The following is a 21,686-nucleotide window of genomic DNA, read 5'->3' as shown; positions in this document are numbered from 1 at the left end:
CATGGAGAACAATTGATCACAGCCCTCTTTATAACAGCCCTGAACACCCAGAGGGTTATCAAGTCCCCACTTAGTCTGAGTAGCTTTCAGGACTAAACATGCCCAATTTTTAACTTTTCCTCAAAGGTCAGGTTTTCTAAACCCTTTGATCACTGTTGTTGCTCTCCTCTGGACTCTTTCCAGTTTGTCCCCATCTTTCCTAAAGTGCAGCACCCAGAACTGGACATCCTGCGTCAGCGAAGAACTCACCAATACTGAGTAGAGAGGGAAAATGACCTTCCATGACTTGCATACGACATGCCTATTAATACACCCCCAGAATGATTTGTCTTTTTTGTAACATGGTGGCTCAGATTCAATGTATGATCCACACCCTTTTCAGCAGCGCTACTGCCTGGCCAGTTATCCCCCAGTTTCTAGAGAAGCTGATTTTTTGTCCTTCCTAACCAAAGTACTTTGCGCGTGTCTGTATCTACTTTTACCTTGTTGATTTCAGACTGATTCTTCGATTTGTTGAGGTCGTTTTGAATTCCAATCCTGCCCCCCAAGTGCTTGCAGCCCCTCCCAGCACACATGCTGCTGTGCGGGAGTCCTTCCTGGAGAAAAGAGCCCTCCTCACCCAACCAAACAAGCAAATTGGCAGTTCATGCATTTGAGCCTTTGGGTCAGTGAAGTTCATTGTCAGGACACGGGGAGTTACGCTAGCCAGGAAGAAATGATGCCTGCTCTGCGGGCGCTTGCAGGGCTTGCAAGCAGCTCTTCTTCCCAGCAGAGCGGTGCCTTGTCCACTCTCCCATCTGGCTCTAGCCAAAAACAAGAGACTCAGGCTACGTCTGGACTGCAGCCTTTTGTCGGCAGAGAGTATGCTAATGAAGTGCTCATTAGCATTTGTCGTGATGTCATTTGCATATTTTCTGATGAGGCTTTTTGCCCAAAACCAAGCAGTGTAGATGGGTCCATTTTGCACAAAAAAACCCTTTTGCACAAGAACCTAAAATCCTCATTTTTGGAGGAATAAGGTTCTTGTGCAAAAGGGTTTTTTGTGCAAAACGAACCCATCTACACTGCTTGTTTTTGCACAAAAAGCCTCCGCAGAGAATATGCAAATGACAGCGTGACAAATGCTAATGAGCGCTTCATTAGCATACGCTGCGGGCAAAAGGCTGCAGTCTGGACATAGCCTTAGGAAAGATCCTTTTGATGCACTTCTGAGTCAACCTCACTGCAATGCCTTCCTTCCCCCACAAGGTGGAGCTCAGTACCAGGCATCTCCACCAGGCTGCTGCAAGAGCCACCCTTGGAAATGGAGCTGGTGGGGGGTTGCAAAAGCAGGTTGGTGGCTGGGTGCCCCTCATGTGTCTGGCAGGAGACCCTCTGCCAGCACCATCTGTACTATGACAAGTGGAGTCTAGCTCCAAAGAGGACGACGAGGCCTCTGTGTTGCCAGGGCATGTTCCTGGGAATGGGCCACCAGCAAAGACAGGCACAAGCATCTTGGTCCCAAGAGACGTTTATTGTAGGGTTCTTCCAAAGAGGCGAGTCGCTGGGGGGAGGGGGGGAGATGCATGTGTAGCCACTGACAAGGAAGGTCGTGGGCCCGTATGTGGTGTCACCTCCCTGCCTGCTCAGCCCTGGCAGGGCCGTGGGTGATGAGAGGAAAGTCTGAGCACTACTGACAATGATCAGCTGCCTTACATGTGAGCAGGAGGCGAGTGAGGGGAACCTTAGAGCTGGGAACAAGACAGGCATCTCAGTGTGACTGCTCCTGCAATACCCCCCTACCTGCAACACCCTCATAGGAGAACCGCCACACACGTTCCCTCGGGAGCTGGGCAACAGAGACAGGGTGACAGCACAGTCAGTCCCTATACAGCACTCGGGGAGCAGGCTATAGCTGGGAGAGCAGAGAATAATGACAGGAAGATGCTGCCAGCTCTTGAGAGCCATTCCTGACTAAAGCTTCCTAAATGCAGCTTGGGGAGAAGCAGCCTGGAATGTCACAGTTATAAATAATTCCCCTAGTTTGCACAACATTGTCCATAGCATTTCCCTCGCGCTCCTGTCGCCAGCTGCAGCTCTACTTCTCCAGCTGCCGGGAAGAGCTCTCCGAGGCTCAGAGCCCGCTCACTTTGTTGGATTGGAATCCCGCGAAGCACATGTTGTTGCTGCAGAGGCCTCCATACCTGGGTGGGCAGGCAGAGCACGGTCTCCCCACCTTGTAAGGAGCTTCTCCTATCCAGTTGCCCCTGGAAAGGAAGGCATGGCATATGAGCGGCAGCATGCTTTGGGTGCACCTGGAACGTGTGTGTACCACACTGTTCCCTACTGCATAGACTCACACCTGTTCAAAAGTTGCTGATCCAGTTGCCCTCTAACCCTGCACACTATGGCTATGTCTACACTGGCGTGAACTTGCGCCAGAGCTATGCAAATGAGGCTAAGCGTGGAATAACGCCGAGCCTCGTTTGCATATATAATGAGCCGCCATTTTGCAGAAGAGGCTCTTGCGCAAGAAGGAGCTGTCTACACTGCTCCTTCTTGCGCAATAAAAACCCTCTTGCGCAATGCCGCTATTCCCAAAAATAATCAGCATAGCGGCATTGTGCAAGAGGGTTTTTCTTGCTCAAAAAGGGGCAGTGTAGACAGATCTTTCTTGCGCAAGAGCCTCTTCCGCAAAATGGCGGCTCATTATATATGCAAATGAGGCTCGGTGATATTCCACGCTTAGCCTCATTTGCATAGCCCTGGCGCAAGATCACGCCAGTGTAGACATAGCCTAAGGGTATGTCTACACAGCAGCGCTATTTCAGAATAACTGATATTATCCCTTCCAGTCCTATGATTCTATGATTCTATTTTGAAAGAAGATAGTGCGTGTCTACACTACAAGCCCTTATTTTGAAGTCACGCGGGAGGACTTCTTACTCCGACTCCTGTAACCCTCATTTTACAAGGAGTAAGGGAAGCTGAAGGAAGAGTGCTCTTCCTTTGACTTATTGCTGTATAGACCGAGCCAAAAGCCGAATTAAGCTATTTTGACTTAAGCTATTCAATTGACATTGCTGAAGTGGCGTAGCTTAATTCAACTTTAGCCCTGCTGTTTAGACGTGCGCTAATGATGCACTGTAACACAGTTCCAGCCCAGAGAGATTTCTTTGCTTCACATGGGCGAGGTCTATACTTTGGAAGCAAAAGAAGTCTAGAACTACCCATTAAGGTTATGTCTACATGACAGGGTTTTTGTGCAAAACTGGCCATTTTTGTGCAAAAACCTGTGGAGCATCCATACCTCAAGCTCATTTTTACGCAAGTAAATTTACAGTAAATCAAAAAAATAGAGGGGTTTTTGTGGTGTAGGTATTCCCCTTTCTACAAGGAATAACTCCTTTTTGTGCAAGAGTGCTTGTGCAAAAAGGTGTTTGTGGACAGGCAACAGGGGTTTTTTGCACAAAAAGAGCCAATCAACAAAAGCACAGGTGCTTTGGTGGCTATTCTGTGAATAGCAATCAGAGCTTTCTTTTGAGAGAGCGTTCATGCAGTCTGGACTCTCCCTTGCACAAAAGTGCATTGCTTTTGCGATGCACTTTTGTAGTGTGGATGCGCTGTTGTACAAGAAGTTTTGCGGAAGATCTCTTCCGCAAAAAGCTTCTTGTGCAAGAAACCTGCAGTGTAGACGTAGCCTAAGGCTATGCCCCTAGTCTGTACAACAAAACCAGTGACTGTAAACAGTGCTTGTGAGGATAGTTTCCCAGCTGGGGGCACTATAATTTGATTGGATGCTTATCTGTAGGGTAATGTCTAGAAATTCCCTTTTCCGAGAGTGCTTGATGGGAGAGGACGAGGAAGGACTAAAGCCTGAATGATGCAGTGTCTTGGCTGTCTCTGTAATAAGAGTTATAAGCAGGGTTTGACAATCTATGTAATCTGCTTGCCTGTGGCGAGTAGATTATATCCCGGAAGAGCCGGGTTCGGGCGATCTCTGCATGCGCAGAATGCTGGACAGCATGGCTGGCGAGCAGGGCTCTCCGAGCCCTGGTCATAAGCAAGCATCACGATGCCCTGTGAGAATGCTATCTGGTGGGCATGCCTCTTTGTGTGTGTACCTGCATGCATGTGATACGCCAACAGGCAGAACTGAACCTGGGACCTCTGGGGCTTAGTGCACGAGCCTCCACCAGTTCAGCTAAAAGCCAGCTGCCTCTCAGCTAAGGCTGTAGAGCACGCTCATTCTTTCTTTCTCTGTAAGTGGTCTAAGTGCCACTCTACGGGACCGTGAATCACCTCAGAAGGTGTGTGGGTTGCACATGCAACAGTGTGAGTGTGCACCTACTTACAGACATGAGGGAGTGAAGGTGTTTAAACCCTGGATCACTGGTGTCAGGTGAAGCTGGACACACATGTCTAAGAACGTCTACACAGCAACATTATTTCGAAATAACGGAGTCCATGTCTACACAGCAGGCAGTTATTTCGAAATGCTGTTGAAATACTGTCAAGCTGGAGGACTTCTTACTCCGACTCCTGTAACCCTCATTGTACAAGGAACAAAGGAAGTGGGAAGAAGGGTGCTCTATTTCAAAATAAGTGCCGTGTAGACGCTTCCTATTTCAAAATAAGCTATTTCGAAATAAGATACGCAATTGATATAGCTCAATTTGCATAGCTTATTTCAAGTTAAGCTCTGTAGTGTGGATGCACCCTAACTCATGCTCAAATTGCTATGATACCTCCTCTATCCAGCAGCATACTAGTGTAGCATGGCTCATATTCAGCCACCCCTAGGGGCCTAGGGAGCGGCAGCTGTGTAGGGGAAGAATTACTTGAGTCTGATCAGCAAGAGAGTTCTGAGTCCTGGCCAATGCTTGCAGCTCTGGCCTCCCCCAGAGGAACTCTATATGCACTGTGCTTGCTAAGCCCCTTGGAGGCAAAAGAAAACCCCTCTAGGGCTATCCACGCACCAAAGGAGAGCCTGACTGAGCAAAGGCTGAGAGCAACAGGGCATGAGTTACGCTGTTTCCTGCTTGGGCTGGTTCAACTCCATTGCTCCCGAGCCAGACTGTCCCAAATGCAGTAGGGCGCTGTGGGTGTGAGCGTGCAGGTAAGGCTGAGGGAGTTCGCAGCTTCCATTATGCCTCCCCTTCTGTCAGGAGTCCCTCAGGCAAACCAAGAGCAGGCTGAGATGGAACTTGGCCCATTGGTCAAGATCATTCCGTAAACGGCAAAATCAGGTGGGTGTGTTGGGAGCGGAAAGGCAGCCACCTGGTTCTGACAACAACAATCCCTGCGTGACCCCAGGAGAGGGGACTGAAGCCTGAACCCACCTAAGCCCTGCTGCTCCAAGTGGAGAGGGGGAGGGCTTAGGCTTCAGGCCTGAGTCCTGCCACCCACGTCCGAAGCCCTTGGCCTTTGGCTTCAGCCCTGGGCCCCAGCAAGTCTACACCAACTTCGGTGAGCCCATTCAAAGGGGGTTGAGACCTGCTTTTGGGGTCCCGACCCACCGTTTCAGAATGGCTGCCTTAGCTCACTTACTTGATGGCGTAGTTGCACACTAAGTACACTGCCTGCCGCCATGTGCTGCCCCACACTTTCATGTTAGTGCAGGTGTTGATGGCACAGCCGATTCTGTTGGAGGAGGCCCACACCATCTGCATCAGAGACAGTCAAACAGTAGCTATAAGGACGGGGTGGCCTACATCAAAGCAGAAGAATCAGGGTGAAGAACCCTAGAGCCTGCCAAGCAGAGGCAAATGGGCCTCTGTTTCTTCTATTCAGACAACTCTCTTTCCAGATAAATACACCCAAACTCTAAAAACACCCCCACCTGATTGACTGAGTGGGTGCCTGTTGCTGAGTCGGCTTTGAGCTTTGCTGACTGATGGCAGAACCAATCTTCCAGCAAAGTAACTTCCCTTCTGAGGCACAATTTATGCCTGCAAAATTGATACCTGCCTTGTCAGGCCTTAGGTTGAAATGAGCTGTTCAAATTGGAGTATTTACTCCCTTGTTTACAGGTCCAGCCCAAACAGAGGCGCAAGGACTCGGTAAGGCCCACATCCTGGGATTGTACCTACCACAGGGAGACTAGCCCCCTCAGCCCTTTCGAACATGCACCCTGCGGGGAGAGCCTTGTGGGAGCATGTTGTTGTGCACCGGTCAGACCCAGGCAGACTATCCAACTTGTTCAGATCACTGAGCAGAACTCTTCACGAAAGCAGTTGTTACGTCTCTCGTTCACTCCCTGATTCCCTAAAGCCCCTGCTCCAGACAGTACAAGGTCACAACAATAACAGCAGCAGTGGGACTAAGCCGCATTGAAGCTCTCAGACAGGAGGAAAGGGGATGCAGTCTATGTAAGCGGCAGACACCCGTGTAAATACCGGCAGGGGCATTGCCGGGGGCCAAGCAGAGCAGTGGAGCCAGGCAGCACACTGTTAATTAAAGGGTAGAAATGCTTTGCCACAAACCACGGAAAGTAAAAGTTTGTGCTGGCGGCACTCCTCCTGGATTGCCCTGGGGGATGAAGGGGCCGTATTTAATGAGCAGCCAGACATTTCTGTACACTAAATAGCCGCTCTGTTATGAAAAAGCTAATTTATGATTAGCAAGGTAGGAAAGGGCTTCCCCCCGTATTTAGCGATTTTGAATAAAGGAGAAGAATTCGTGCCCATTGGCCAAAGTCTTGCAGCTGTGCTCCAGAACGTGGAGAGAAACCTCCCCGCAGCTCTTTGATGTAAGCAAACGGATCCACTGAAAAGCAGTGTGTGTGCTACAGGGCAGCAGCTCTGAGTGTACAGCTCTGTGAATAGCTGCCTTTCTGTGCTGGCAAGTGCTCTACAAGGTATCCCAAGACGATGGATACTGCCAAGGTCCGGCAGCCTATCAGGAATAGGGAAGTTAAGTATCGGTTAATTGAATAGTCAATTAACCTTATTAATTCTGTTACTTGACTATTCTATAGTCCCCGGGGGCAGGGCCAGCAGCTGGTACGCTTTGGCCCCACTCCCAGGGAGTCCTCTGACACTCCAGGCTGTTGCCTCTATATCAGAGGCAGCAGCGCAGGGTGCCATGAGGGAAGCCAGTTTAAAAACCAACTCCCCTTGTGGACTGGCTGCCGGTCATGCTGCACTGCTGCCTCTGATACAGAGGCAGCAGTGTGGGGTGGCAACAGCCCCTGTCCCTGGTGCGAGCTGGAACTGAGCGGGGCTGCCTTTAAATGGAGAGCCGCAGCAGGGGTAGCTCCTGGACCCAGTGCAAGCCAGGGCTGAACCTGCCTGCTAAAACATTTACTGGCAAGGGATGGGGGGGAATGCGTATAGTCTATAGCATTAATCTATAAGCTTTTCTTATCGGTTAATCGACTACACTATTACATTCCTAATCAGGAATGCTAACTCCTGCCTTCCTTTGGCCTCATCTCTGTGCTTTAAGTCACACAGCCTCCCAGAATCATTCATCCACCTTCCACTAGCTCAGCCACAACAGAAAACATTGCTCCCCTCCCCCTGCAGAGGGAGCGATGGAAAATGCAGCTACTGCTGCTAGGAAAAGAGCTCGTGTTTGGGTGGTGCTTCTTAATGTGCTTGTTTACAATGAATGTTGGCAAGGGACAGATCAAGGGCCTCGCTGCTGGGGTCTTTGAGTGGGATGGCTCATTGCCCTAAGGAGCTGCAGTGGCAAGCATGGGTGTCAAGACTGTATAGTTTCTGGTGGTGCCCAAGAAGGGTCCAAGCAGAGCCAACCCATCCATAGGATGGATGAGGACAACCACCCTGGCTTTGTGCTTTGGGGGCCCCAGGCTTCAGTGGGATGCGGAGTCCAGGGTGGCCATCAGGGTTAGAGGGGACCTGGCATGGGCAGCAGTAAGTGACCTGCCCCCAGCCCAGTATTGCTTGGGGGAGGGTTGGAAGCCAGAATGGTGGGGGCAGGGCTTGGAGAAAGGGTGGAGTGGGTGTGGGCAGGGTGGAGTGGGGCAGGCTGCTGCCAGCCCCCAGTTCCCCTAACCACCAGGCCACCCTGGACCCCATATTCCCCTGAAGCACAGGGCCTCCCCAAAGTGTGGGGCCTGAAAATATAAGCCCAAACATTGCTGGAGCAGGGGCACCATGGTCCTATATAACTCGCCTCCTAAGGTAGCAAGATAATGCCCCTGATGTGTACTGAGTCCCAATCCAGGTGCGCTACCGAGGGCTCAGTGCCTGGGTCTGCCTCCCCCAGGCCTCCCATCCTCTGCCACAAGGCACAACCCTGGGTCTGTCAGAAGGGCTGGCTTCTTGGGAAGCCTGCTGGGATTTTTTGCTAAATTGCAGTGCATTTTTGTCAGCTTGTGCCTCTGCATCAGACTCAGGAGAAGTTTTGCATCTTCTCCTCTGACCCCCCGGAAAAGTCTGTATCCCCTGAGTTTCCACATTTAGAATGATTCTTATTTGTGAGTTTTGTTGCCGTTGCTAAGGAGCCCTCCTCATAGGCCAGGATCCCACTATGCCGGGTGCTGGACAAGCACAGGGTGGCAGGGCATTCTGTCCCACCAACAGGAAAAAGAACAGCACAGAACTTCCCCCTCTCTGACCCTGGGAAAGCATTCTGATCCAGGCACGTTTTGTTTACCGTTGCCCATGCACAAGGTTGCCAGCTTCTGCTGGTTTTCGTCCACCTCGTTTTTTTCCCTACCAGCGTTACAAAAGTGACACGCACATGAAGTAAGGGCACGTGAAGTGAGCTGCAAGCGGGTTGCACACAATATTGACTATGAGAGCCCTCTGCGGCCAATCAAAGCACTGCTACAGTTCGATCGGCACAACCCACCAAGTCTAGGTGCTCAAGCTCAGTTAGCAAAGCTACCCTATCCCGGGAGACCCTCTTGGTTACAACAGTCTTGCAGCCTGCTGAGAGATGAAGGAGGGCCATTCATGTGCCCGCTCACTATCCTAGGTTGCCCCTCACTGATCTGGCTCCTGGTTTGGGCTTGTCAGAATACTTAACAATAGCGCCGTCCTGCCGCAAGCAACTCTGGCTTCGTACCTGGGTGTAATGGCTGCAGACAGAACCACTGCATTTGGAGGGGCACCTGGGATTGCATTCACGAGGGTAGGGGAAGGAGTAATGCTGCTTCTCGTAATACCAGGATTTCACTAGATCCACGACTGACCGGTACCTGTGGAAGATCACACACATTATTCCCATTATTCCTCCATGATATCCAGGGATAAGAAGCAAACCCAGAGGAACCTGGCCAGACCAGGCCTGGCAGAGACTTGCCCCAAGGCGCCTTCATATCTCTGTTTCCTAGAGAGGAACTTTGCCTCAGCTGTGTTGGAGCAGGTGCCCGTCTGGCTCCCTCAGGACCGAGAGTGGAACTGAGTTCCCAGGCAGCTGAGAAGGGATATCAGAGAGTGGAGGAGGCCTGATTGTGCCATAATGAGCAAAATGGGGAACAGAGCAAGAGGGGTATGAAAATGAAATGTGAGTCAAAGTTTCCCCTGGGTCTCTCCAGGTGTTAAGGACTCTGGGGCAGCATAATGTTGCTCTCCTGCATTGTGAGCTGTGTGCGTGAATACCTGGGGCATGTACAACAGAGACTCCAAAAATCTGGCCCTCTCTGGCTGCATTCTTATCCCATTAAAGCCCCTGTGTGTTGTCAGTGCAAGAAAAAGAGAGACTTTTTCCAGGAAGGAGAAAACATCCCAAGTGATCCAACTCAAATCTTGATTCATTTCTCTCAGGGTGTGTCTAGACTACAGGGGTTTTTTTTAAAAAAAGGGGCCTTTTTTTGAAAAAAACTGCCTCTGTGTCTAGACTGCTGCCGTGTTCTTTTGAAAGTAAATTGAAACAGCATGGCAGTTTTTTCGACTGCGGAAAACCTCATTTTACAAGGCAGAACGCCTTTTTTCGAAAGTGCTCTTTTGAAAAAAGGCGCTCTGTAATGCAAACTTGCTTTTTCGAAAGAGAGCATCCAGACTGCCTGGGTGCTCTTTTTTGAAAAAGCAGCTTGCTTTTTCGAAAGTACTGGTTGTAGTCTAGACGTTCTTTTTCAAAAGAGGCTTGCAGTCTAGATGTAGCCTCAGATGGCTTTGTCTCCTTTTCTTGCCTAGTTAGCTAACTTGTCCAAAGTGCTGTGTTTTTGAACAAGAGCTTTTCTCTTTCATGGCCCATCCCCTGCTCCCATAGTCCAATGGCATCCTGCAGTAACTCTAGATACAAATCTCTTCACGAAGGCCAGCAGGAACACGGGTCTGTGCCAGTGAGTTTCTCTGCATATTAATTGTCAGTTCCTGCTACTGAAAGCTGAGCAGCTCAAGCGCTGCAGAGCAAGCTGAGACATGCCCTTCACTGTTCATTCCATGGTAAGTCACGCTCCTCCCCAAACAAATATGGAGCCTTTTCTCTAATCCAGTGATGGACAACAATTGGCCTGTTGGCCAGATGTGGTTCAACAGGCTTAGTCCCTGGCGGGCCGCCGCTGCTATATTTACCTGCGCCTCCACAGGCAAGGGTGCTTGCTGCTCTTCTTGGCTGCAGATCACTGTTCCCAGCCAATTGGAACTATGAGAAATGGTGTCCCCATCCATGCCACTTCCTGCAGCTTCCTTTGGCTGGGAATGGTGATCCACAGCCAACAGGAGCTGCAAGTACCCACATCTGCAGAAGCGCAGGTAAATAAAGCAGTGGCAGAATTCCAGAATCCCAAGAATCCCAAGCACTGTTACAAACTGGGGGCTGACAGGCTAAGTAGCAGTTTGGCAGAAAAAGACCTTGGGATTACAGTGGATGAGAAGCTGGATATGAGTCAACAGTGTGCCCTTGTAGCCAAGAAGTCTAATGGCATATTAGGTTGCATTAGAAGGAACATTTCCAGCAGATCCAGAGAAGTGATTATTCCCCTTTATTCAGCACTGGTGAGGCCACATCTGGAGTATTGTGTCCTGTTCTGGGCCCTCACTATGGAAAGGATGTGGATGCATTGGAGAGGGTCGAACGGAGGGCGACCAAAATGATTAGGGGGCTGGAGCACATGACCTATGAGGAGAGACTGAGGGATTTGGGCTTATTTAATCTGCAAAAGAGAAGAAGGAGGGGGGATTTGATAGCAGCCTTCAACTTTCTGAAGGGATGTTCCAAAGAGGATGGATGGGGGATGGAGAGGATGTTCCAAAGAGGCTGTTCTCAGTAGTGACGGATGATAGAACAAGGAGCAATGGCCTCAAGTTGCAGTGGGAGAGGTCTAGGTTGGATATTAGGAAAAATTATTTCACTAGGTGGGTGGTGAAGTACTGGAATGGGTTCCCTGGGGAGGTGGTGGAATGTTCATCCCTAGAGGTTTTTAAGTTTCGGCTTGACAAAGCCCTGGCTGGGATGGTTTAGTTGGGATTGGCCCTGCTTTGAGCAGAGGGCTGGATTCGATGACCTCTTAAGGGCTCTTCCAGCCCTAGGATTCTATGATTCTAGGAACCCTGGTGAACTGCCGCAATTATTGCCCTCCCCTGCTCTGTGCTGGGAGTCAGAGTCACACCAATGCAAACAAGTGCTAGGGGTTCAGCTTCTACCTGTGGAGATGCAGGTAAATATAACAATGGCCCACCAGTCTATGTCTACACTGCCATTTTTTCTGGCCTGAGTATGCAAATGAGGCATGGATTAGCATATCACGGTGCTTCATTTGCATAATTTATGCACAGGGTTTTTGTAGGAAAAAAATAGTGCGGAATTTTTTTTACACTACTTTTATTTCCACAAAAACCTTTGCACAAAAACAGCGTGCATGAATTATGCAAATGAGATATGGTGATATGCTAATCTGCACCTCATTTGCATACTCACTGCCAGCAAAACCAGCAGTGTAGATGAAGCCTCAGGTGATAAGCCTGTTGAACCACATCCTCAGACCAACAATGAACCTGGCCCAGAATCATTTCGTCGGTCTTGGGCTTGCCCCTTGCCCACTTGAGCAGCACCCCCCCCCCCATAGTCCTGTTGCTTGCTTTCATTTTGTTCACAGGGGAGCCAGGAGCTTCTGAGCATGAACTAGGGGTCACCATCAGGCACCCAGGAATGAAGCTGCTAGTACTGACCTCCGTCGAACAAGCTCAAATTTTGTTCCAGGCAGGGTTCTACTCAGACTCCCCAGTTCTCCCGGTGTCTGCAAAGAACGAGGACTTTGACCACATGTGATGCTGCGTGCATGATCACTCACCTGCCAGAGTAGATGGAGAGGTTCTGGCCAATGTATTTCATCAGCTGTGGTGGCCCATGGTCCCATATGCACTGTGCGGCCCAGGCTTCAGCAGACTTGGCTAGTCTCTCATCCCACACCTGGGTGAGGAAAAAAATAGGCCGACAATATATGTCACGAGGCTACAAGCCAGCGCAGGAATGAGTGACTCATCCCCGGCAGAATCAAAGGGAAGCATTTAACCATGATGTATATTCAGGAAAGCCACCTTAGAATCCAAGAAAGCTGGTCCAGGAAAGACCTTTAGGTCCCTGTATTATGCAGGGCACTTCCTACACCATTCCCACTTGTGATCACACTCATTCGGAGAAGAGCAGCAGCCTTGTAGCTAACCCCCAGGGATAGGCATCAGGAGGCCTGTCCTCAGTTCTGCCATGGATACACCAGGGGGCAGCAAGTGCATCACTTCCTGCTCTGGGCCTCGAGTGTTTCATCTGTTGAATGGGTGTGACAGTGACACAGACCAGGGCAGCTGTGAGACCAAACTCACTAGTGTGTGGAAGTTGCCTTGAGATTCTCAAATGGATGACACTATAGACAAGCAAAGTATTATTTTTATATTGGCACCGTCTCTCCTGATGTTTCTGCTTCAGCCACCTCCTTTATTGCCTCTCCTGATGCCTTATCACCCTCATAGGTTGAAAATGTTTCCTGGCATCCATCACAAAGCATGAGGTATAAAGTTCCCCGTCTTCTCTGAGAGCATGAAATACATTCCAAGCAGTGTCTGCATTGGGCCTTACGTGGATACCCAGTGACCGACCCTTCAGCTCTGTGGGACTCCATGGGACAGGAGGCAGATCAAAGCCCCTTAATTTCACCTTTCTATATAATGGGCCTGGTGTGGGGTATTTCTCAGCAAACACTGCCCGATGTTCAAATTTGAGCAAAACCAAAGGACAAAGGTTTTCTCAAAACCAGCTGGTCAGAGAGTTGTGGGATGTGTCTACATTACAATGTAAGGCCAGGTTCAAACTCAGATGCTAGCCTAACCCCCTTCCCTGTACACACAAATCACACTGACCTAGGGTCCCCAGACACCATGGGGGTGGAGGCTCTGAGCTTTAGGCAAGGCAGGACCCAGAGTTCAAGCCTTATTGCTGTACAGTGAAGATGCAGCTGCACTTGGCAGATGCTCTGGGAGCCTGCCAAAAGTATTCCACAGTCCAACTGGCCGACTTTCTTTGTCTCTTGGACAATCAAGTTTTCCCATGTTACACCATGAGCAAAGGGCCAGAATGGCCTTATTTTGGGCTCACATAAATCAGAGTAGACACTAGCATTCCATTTGGGACCCAGGATTCAACAAGTCCTAACCAGGGGTTACCAGGAAGTGTTTAGATGTTTAAGAACTTGGTGAACAAAACCAGAAGGGGCTACCTCAGGTTGCACAAACTCTGGGCTTACACTGCAGTGTAGACACACGCAGAGACTCCAGTCAGCTGGTGTGTTGCTCATCCGGTCCTTCTCATGGGTTCTGCCCTATAGGCCTGTAACAGTATGGCCGCTCTCCGAGTTACGAACGAGTTACGGACCAAGACTTGGTCCGTAACTCAAACTGTTCGTAACTCGGATCCCATAGAGTTACATGGCGACCGCGCTGTTTGTAAGCGCGGATCGCCATTCGTAACTCGGATCCGCATTTACGACCACTTTGGTCGTAAGTGCGTTTGGTCGTTAGTGGAGGTGGCCATAAGTTGGGGAGCGGCTATATGGCCTTTCTGTAGCCATGTTGGAAGGTCTGTGCTAGGCCTGAACCAAAGCCACCTTCTGCAGCCAGACTGAAGAGTAGCAACCATTACTGTAAGGCCTGGAGTCACAAAGGGTATGTCTACACTACCCTCCTAGTTCGAACTAGGAGGGTAATGTAGGCATACCGCACTTGCAAATGAAGCCCGGGATTTGAATTTCCCGGGCTTCATTTGCATAAGCGGGGAGCCGCCATTTTTAAAACCCCGCTGGTTCGAACCCCGTGCAGCGCGGCTACACGGGGCTCGAACTAGGTAGTTCGGACTAGGCTTCCTATTCCGAACTACCGGTACACCTCGTTCCACTAGGAAGGCTAGGCCGAACTACCTAGTTCGAGCCCCGTGTAGCCGCGCTGCACGGGGTTCGAACCAGCAGGGTTTTAAAAATGGCGGCTCCCCGCTTATGCAAATGAAGCCAGGGAAATTCAAATCCCAGGCTTCATTTGCAAGTGCGGTATGCCTACATTACCCTCCTAGTTCGAAGTAGCGGGGTAGTGTAGACATACCCATACTCACAGTTCCATCTAAATTGTATTACAAAGTGTCACACCAGGTTGTGAGAAGGGACTTTTCCCTGATAGCTCCCCCACTGTCACCAGATAAAGGAACAGATCACAAGATGGGTAAAGAAAACTTAAGTCACACCATTCTGTCTGGCAAGAAACTGCTTATCAATAGAGGATGTTGTGGAGTCCTCATCCTATGATCATTGTCACTACACTTTCCTATTGTTTGACTGTGTGATCTCTGTCTGGTTTGTAACCGTTTCTGTCTGCTGGATAATTAATTTTGCTAGGTGTAAATCAATTACGGTGGCGGGGTATGATTGGTTAGGTAATTTTGTTATGATTGGTTAGTAAAATTATACTAAAATAATTGGTTAAGGTATAGCTAAGCAAGACTCAGGTTTCATTATATAAGCTGGGGTTCAAGAAGGAGAAGAGAAGAAGATCATCAGGAGTAACAGAAGGAAGAGGAGGCTGAAAGAGGACCAGGAGGAGGGAGAAGACCTGGAAAGAAGAACTCACCTCTGAGACACAGCCTAAGACCAGAGAGACTGATATTGCCTGTCCAACAGAGGAAGTCTCCCTACCTGTGTCAGGATTGGTGAGCATGACACTGTGTGCTTAGCATGTGTATTCTGCTTGTTTGGGATTTGTCAATAAATACAGTATAAGGATATTACTGTGTGAGGCTCTTTCAAGTGGCTAAAGATCCTGCCAACCCTGAGCCCTAGGAATTGGGTAAGGGTGGGTGTATAAATTAATAGGGTTGCACCTTGAGCCCTAGGAACTGGATAAAGGTGTATGTCCCTACAGTGTGGAAGGGATAAAGGAATGTGTGCGGGTAACAGGCCGTTTTCTAATGCCTTGTCCAGCTGTCCAAGAGAGGCCATGCTACAGCCCAATACATCTCAGATCTCTAGTTTGGACCAAGGGAAACTCATCTAATTTCTGATACCGCTATGAACCTTTCACTAATTCAGAGGCAACAATCCCATGAAAGGCCCCTCCGCCTTGCAGTGCTATGCCTGGCCATTCGCTAGGTGTGCTCCAAATAGAGACTCGGAGATTTGAACAGCAGAACTCCTGCTCTCCTCTCTGCTCTGCAAAGTTCTCTGCAACGCAGGTGGCAGCAATGGTTCCAGCTTCATTTCCTGCCATTGCTTCCATAACATGTGTGGTCAGCTGAAAATCCAGGGCCCAGTGTAGAGGGCTTACAGGTCAGGGCACATGGGGCCTGCTACCTGGAAGCAGGGAAGCCAACCCCACAGGGGGAAAGGATGGGATTGGCAGAAAACAGTGAGCTTGTCCCTTGTGGCAGACAGCAGAGGAAGTTTTCTGTATCACCCACTGTTCTCAGGCAGCTCAGAATTACTGTCAGGAACACAGGGCAGAGGCGAAAGAATGAGGCAATTTTGGCCACCACTGGCCAACAGGTTCCCAATAAACCAATTCCGGATTTCACTGGTTGGGGGCAACCAGGGGTTAGTTCTGGGTACCGTTAAGTGGGTGAGACACACGGGTCAGCTCTCACTGCCAGTCAGTAAAGGGCATGAGTTGGCTCCACCGAAAGGGTCCATTATGGGTGGCTTCTCGATGTTGCTACATAAGGGATACACAATAGTTCTGTTTGTGGGGTGCTCAGGTTGGATCACACTTGCTGGTATGTCTGTGCTTCGCATGCACTTGGCCTCAACGGGCAGCTTCCAAAATCAGATCAATGATTTTCCTTTTCTCTGCCAGGCACAACTGGGGCTGTCTCCAAAGCAGCTCAGGGTGGGTGAGGAAGTTTTAAAGACTGGGTAAAGGAAACAACTGCTCTAAGCAGTTACAATAACCAAGGAGCTGGGATAGTGGTGTTTAAATGATGGATGCTGTTATATACGTACAGCAGGGAGCTCTAGCTCTGGAGCAGGGTGTGCGATGCCTTTTAACTCCATACCTCGGACCCCCCCTTGCACCTCCAGAAAATGGAGCCTACCTCTCAGAAGTGCTGATGTCAAAGGGAGCAGGAGGTGCTTCAGCCCCCTTGCAAATGAGGCCTGCAGTTATCTCTGGGCATCGCTGGCTGGGTCAGATCTGTATGCACAGTGTGTGAATTCAACTGCAAGCACCTGGAAGCTGTGGCCAGGTCTTCTTCTGAATATGTACAGCACCAAGCATGCTGTTAGCATGCAAACATTCACAGTAGAAATGACCAGCGATTGCTTTACCAGACCTGGGGGGAGAAGATGGTACATTTCCACGCAGGGCAGATAACCCCAGCAGGCAGCTTTGTTTGGGCAGCACAGGCAAAAGTGGCTTTGGGTAGATTTAGGGGGACATAACTGTGCCTGGTTTGTAGCAGATGATGTTTGGTTTTGCCCAGCATGGGCCTGGTCATGGGAGGCCCTGAGGCCCTTGAGTTAAAAGGTGCTCAGAGCTCTGCAGAATCAGGCCCATAGGGAGGTCTCTCTTCTGTCAGTTGATGATTTTTCAAGCAGAGTCCCAGAGCCTGGAATGGAACCTAGAGCTTGGCACTTTCCCTACAGAGTAGCTGTCAGAGCAGGTAAGGCAGAGCGAGGTGGAACGCCAAGGGCCTGTTCCAAAGCCTGCTGCAGTCACTGGGCAAATTCCCACTGGACAGACTCCCGTGGGTGTTGGATCAGGACTTGGGCTGGTTTTTATCCCGGTTGTATAGTTCCTACAGGACACGTGTAAGACACAAAACCAACACTCGGTGGTTAGCACTGGCAACCGAGTGAGCCAACAGGGAGCCAAGAATTGCCCAAGGAAAGCAAGCCCGGGCTTCCTGGAAGATGCTGTGAAATATCAGTTACCTTCTTTGCACTCACCATCTCCCCTCCCCAACTGCTGCTCTCAGAGCTGCTAGCTGGGAAAGGCAATATAAGGTGGCAGCTTTTCCTCTTCTCACCTCTTCTCTGCTGACAGCAAAAAGCAACTGCTACAATTATCATGAACAAAGAGCTCAGAAAGGTTGCCTGCGAGCTGCATGATGCCAGTTGATGCAGAGCTCAGCCATGCACCTAGAGTTCCCCCTGCCCTTAGCTCCTCACTTTTTCCTTTGTGAAATAGGCTCTATATGCAGTGCGTCCCTCCCTGTCTGCAGATCTAAACCCCCCTTTCCCTCCGCCCAGAGTCTGCAGCAGGGTAGCAAGAGCTGCCTCATCAGGGTTTGTCTAAACCCAGAGGTTGCCCTGGTTTAACTAAAAGGAGGATGTGAACCTGGCATGACTCTGCATGAACCTGGCTTGGGTTGGTGTGATTTGTCCCTTGCAGCCTGAACTGATATAAATCAGCTTTAAGCCAAGTCAGAGTGCTCACACACACAGCTGCCTCAGATCAGCATCAGTGAGTTAAATGGTAAATGTGTGAAAAAATTGCCTGTCGACGGGAAGGTGAAATATACCAAGAGCTGGAACTTCTATTAACAAATGGAAGCAGAGGTGCTGGGGTAAAATGCTGGCACACACTGTACAGAACTGATGGGCACTGCCTGGGCGAGGCGTAACATATGGCAGGCAAGCTTTAGATTTCCCCTTTCCTTTCCTCATCCAGGTCCCTCCCAGAAACCGTGCTGATCACAAGGAATAATCATAGAAAACCGAGCAAGTCTAACTAGCACTGAGCATTGCTGAGTAACCCTGTGGGCTTATTGTTAACTTCCGTATGCCCTCTCCACTCCCTGCATCTGGTTGGGGGGTTACGCCCCTTGACTGTGCCGTGTTTGACTTTGGTCAGGTAGCGCCCTGGGACTAAGGCTGTGATGCTGCATGGTACTGGGCTAGTGTAACCCATACACCAAATGTGGTTCACTGACCAATGCAGTGGCACCTAGACCATAGCAACAGCTAAGCCCAAGAGACCTCTACAGCACAGGCTGGGAGCCAGCTGACTTTTAGCTCAGAGGGTAGAGGCTCCTATACTCAGCTTCAGAAGTCCCAGGTTCAAATCACCATGGTGGCGGTTACACTAGCACATAGCTTGTTGCCAAGAATCAACAGTTCACACTAATAACATTGCCAGTTCCTGAGCCTGGCATCTGATGTATTGGGCACTGCCCGTCCAACAGGGCTCTATTCTGCAGCAAGGCAGTTCTTCCTTTCTACCCACTTCAACTCAGAGGATGCCCTTGCCCTAAGCCCCACCATCATTCCTTCTCCCTGCAGCAAGAATGGCAAAAACTTACCATGTACTCCATGTTGGCAGCTGGCGGAGAGACCTGTGCCCGTACTTGGTTGTGGTAGTCCAAAAGAGCACTCATGTCCCACGGAGAGATGTATCGCTTTCGGCGACTCCTCGGCACCCCGAGGGCAGACACTAAACCAGCCTGAGGGCTGCTGGAGGGATACAATAGCTCAGTGGCATTGGACAGTATAAAAGAGCTTGATTTCGGTATAATCCAGAAGACCAAGCTGATGAAATACAGGTGCATGTGCAATAGGGTCATTGTAAGTTGCTGTTGTTGTTTTTTTTATTGTTTTGCAATGTGCCTACTTTCAAATAAAACAAAACAAAAAGAAATGAAAAAAAAATAATGCAAATCTAAATAATGCAAATCTTCCTTCGAATGGTGTATCTGTAAAAGGAAACAATAGAGGCACCGTTTATTTTTTTATTTCACACGAAAATCATGGAAATAATTCTTTCCAGACTAAAAAAACAAAACAAAACACTGACGGATGCTTTTCCACAAGCAAAATAAGTTTTAAAAAAAGAAGGTATCTTTCATAAGCTGGAATTCCTGCTGATACATAAGAGCAAACTCCCTGGCACCAGCTGTGAAATCTTTTGGTGGTTCGTTTTTAATCTGAGTGCAAGAACTTGCTCACATTTTTTCACTTTTCACAACCCAGGGTAATTAATAACATGATGTGACTTAGCTTAAGGTTACAGCCTCTCTGATTTCACAGGCTTTCAGTATGTTTAGCAAATCCCCCCAAAACCTGAAATCTTACTCCAATAAAGAAACAAACAGCAAGTTCTAAAATGATCAGTAAGAAATCTCAAATAACCTTTTTCTTGGGGGAAGCAAAATCAACCACTTCCAACCAAGATTTAAAAAACAAAACAAAAGCCCCTCTCTCTAGTAGATGCACCTTCTAACATCAGCGAAAGACATTTCCCAAAGAAGCTGAGAGGACATTTCCCAGACAACATACCTTGAGGACTGAGCCAAGAGCAGCTGAGAAATGTTAGCTGCTGCTGCAAGAGACTGGGAGATTGACCTTTGCAAACAACCTGCTCAGGCACATGTGGCAGAGAGATTTAACCTAGCCAAGTCCTCGGAGCCTTTGATAGCATCTGACGCAAAATCTGCATCTTAACTCTTCCTCCAGGGAATGTCCTACAGCAAGAAAAGCGCTCTGCGAGGCAATTTATGGCCTTTTCCCTGTGTACACACTGCCCAGCTCTGCCGAGTTCTCTGCTTGTTGTGAGTGTTATGAACTCTGTAAGGCTGAAAACAGTATAAAATTAGTATACCGGAGCCTGTTTTATCAGAGTCAAACACAGCTTCTCCTTAGCTGCAATATGCCTCTGGGACCCCTGCATTGTGCTTATGAGACATCCTATAATAGACATTTCCAGAAACTTTTTCTCCCTTCAAAGGACCTTGATAGTAAATTTGCTTTAATTTTGAAAGGAGTGAGGCAGACACATATTTTGCCCTGGAGACTTGGCCCTGTTGACAGCTCTCTGGGAATCAGAGGGCTCCCCCTAACTAGTGTGAAATAGAGCAGAACGCAGCCTGCTGTCTCCATGCCTGTGGAAGGGTGCCCAGAAGAGACCATGAGTTCCAGCCTCTGTCTTGAATTGAGCAAATGGGCCTCCCGATCTGCCACCTTGACAAATCCCCCTCCTTAGAAGAGACATGGCCATGCTAGAGAGCAACTTTCCAGGGCTGTTCTCTGGCCACACTTGTGTTCAGAGCAACCACCCCTTCTATTCTAATCAGGGTATATTATACATTGGAAGTAGGGTGGAATCTAATCCATGCCAGTGACAATAGCCCAAGCCTGGTGTCCAAGTGGAAGAGAAAGGAGCTTTTTCTGCAGAACCATGATGCTCATCCAGAGCAGCTTAGCAAAGGGTTAGATCTCCCTCCATTCATCTCAGTTAGATGAGGCCACAGTATAAATCAGAGCATCACATGTGCTTTCCCATAGCAGAGCGAACAGTAACAGTTCTGATAGTGCAGAACACACTGCAGGTAGGGGGACTACATGTTCAAGCAGCTCTGCTCACAGAGTTGAATGGGCCCTATGCCACCTATTTTATTGCATAACCGTGGCATTTGTACAGCTGTGACAGGTGCACACTTATAGATCTGTGCACACAACAGGACAGGCGAGAGTGCCCAGATTTGCAGCGGCACCTGGAGATGCAAAACAGAAGTTGGGATTGAAAATTTGACCTATTCCGTGCAGGGGGAAATGGCTTCACTGTGGGATCCATAGAAGCTCTGTTGCTTGAGAAACTGAAGACTGGACTCAGGCATGCAAGTCAGAACATACTGTGTCCTAGGACAGGGTCCCAAGAGTGCTTCCGGGCGGGAGGATGGGGGGCATGGATCAGCATTCAACTCCCAATCCCGGTCAGTACCCAGAAGACCAAATTGGGTGATGAATCCTGGCCAGCTGCCACATTGCACATACACTAAGAAAAATGCTTCTTCAGCCCTAACTTCAGTGATTCCATGACACCACCAAGCATTTCTTAGGTGCCCAATCATCCTAAATACCTGGGCATGTTCCCTGTAAGCTGTGCACTTGGGCAGCACCCAGGCGTGATTCAAATGCCAACCAGCTGATTAGCAGAGTGCCCACATCTGGCTACAGCTGGCAGTATGTGTTTCTACTGGGGGTGCACATAACAAAATTTATTCCACGCATGGATGGAAAAAATTTGAGGGAACACTGATACTGCAGGTGCATTACATAAATTAGCAATCCTCAAAATCTCATTGGAGGAGCCATGTCCTCTCCTTTCTCCAACCAGAGTCACAATCACTTGAAAAGAGAACTGTTGCAGGCACATACTGGGGCAGAGGCTCCAGGAACCCACTTAGGCAAAGGCACACACAAAAAGCTGGCTGGTGCCCTTCCAATGATGCCATAGAGCCAGCAGAAGTGAATCCTGCTGTAGCGGGCCATCTAAGGGGACTGTCTCCAGCCCCTGCCAGTTGATCCCGAAGGCTGTGCAATATCA

General features: G+C 49.3%; 1 protein-coding gene across 1 annotated transcript; it reads right to left on the bottom strand.

The window, feature by feature from the left end:
• Positions 1 to 1,151: 1,151 nt before the first annotated feature.
• On the bottom strand, positions 1,152 to 19,901 carry R3HDML (R3H domain containing like). Its single transcript, XM_006132236.5, has 6 exons — positions 19,640 to 19,901; positions 18,667 to 19,056; positions 12,188 to 12,306; positions 9,019 to 9,151; positions 5,530 to 5,645; positions 1,152 to 2,246 (listed from the first exon to the last, which is right to left on the bottom strand). The coding sequence occupies exons 2-6, from the start codon at positions 18,925 to 18,927 to the stop codon at positions 2,114 to 2,116; spliced, it is 762 nt and encodes a 253-aa protein (XP_006132298.3). The 5' UTR covers positions 18,928 to 19,056; positions 19,640 to 19,901; the 3' UTR covers positions 1,152 to 2,113.
• Positions 19,902 to 21,686: the final 1,785 nt, after the last annotated feature.

This window comes from Pelodiscus sinensis, chromosome 17 (genome assembly GCF_052426305.1).
Source record: "Pelodiscus sinensis isolate ZL-2025 chromosome 17, ASM5242630v1, whole genome shotgun sequence".
Taxonomy (NCBI): Eukaryota; Metazoa; Chordata; order Testudines; family Trionychidae; genus Pelodiscus; species Pelodiscus sinensis.
Note: the sequence above shows the minus strand (reverse complement) of the source record. Positions and strands in the feature narration are given on the sequence as shown.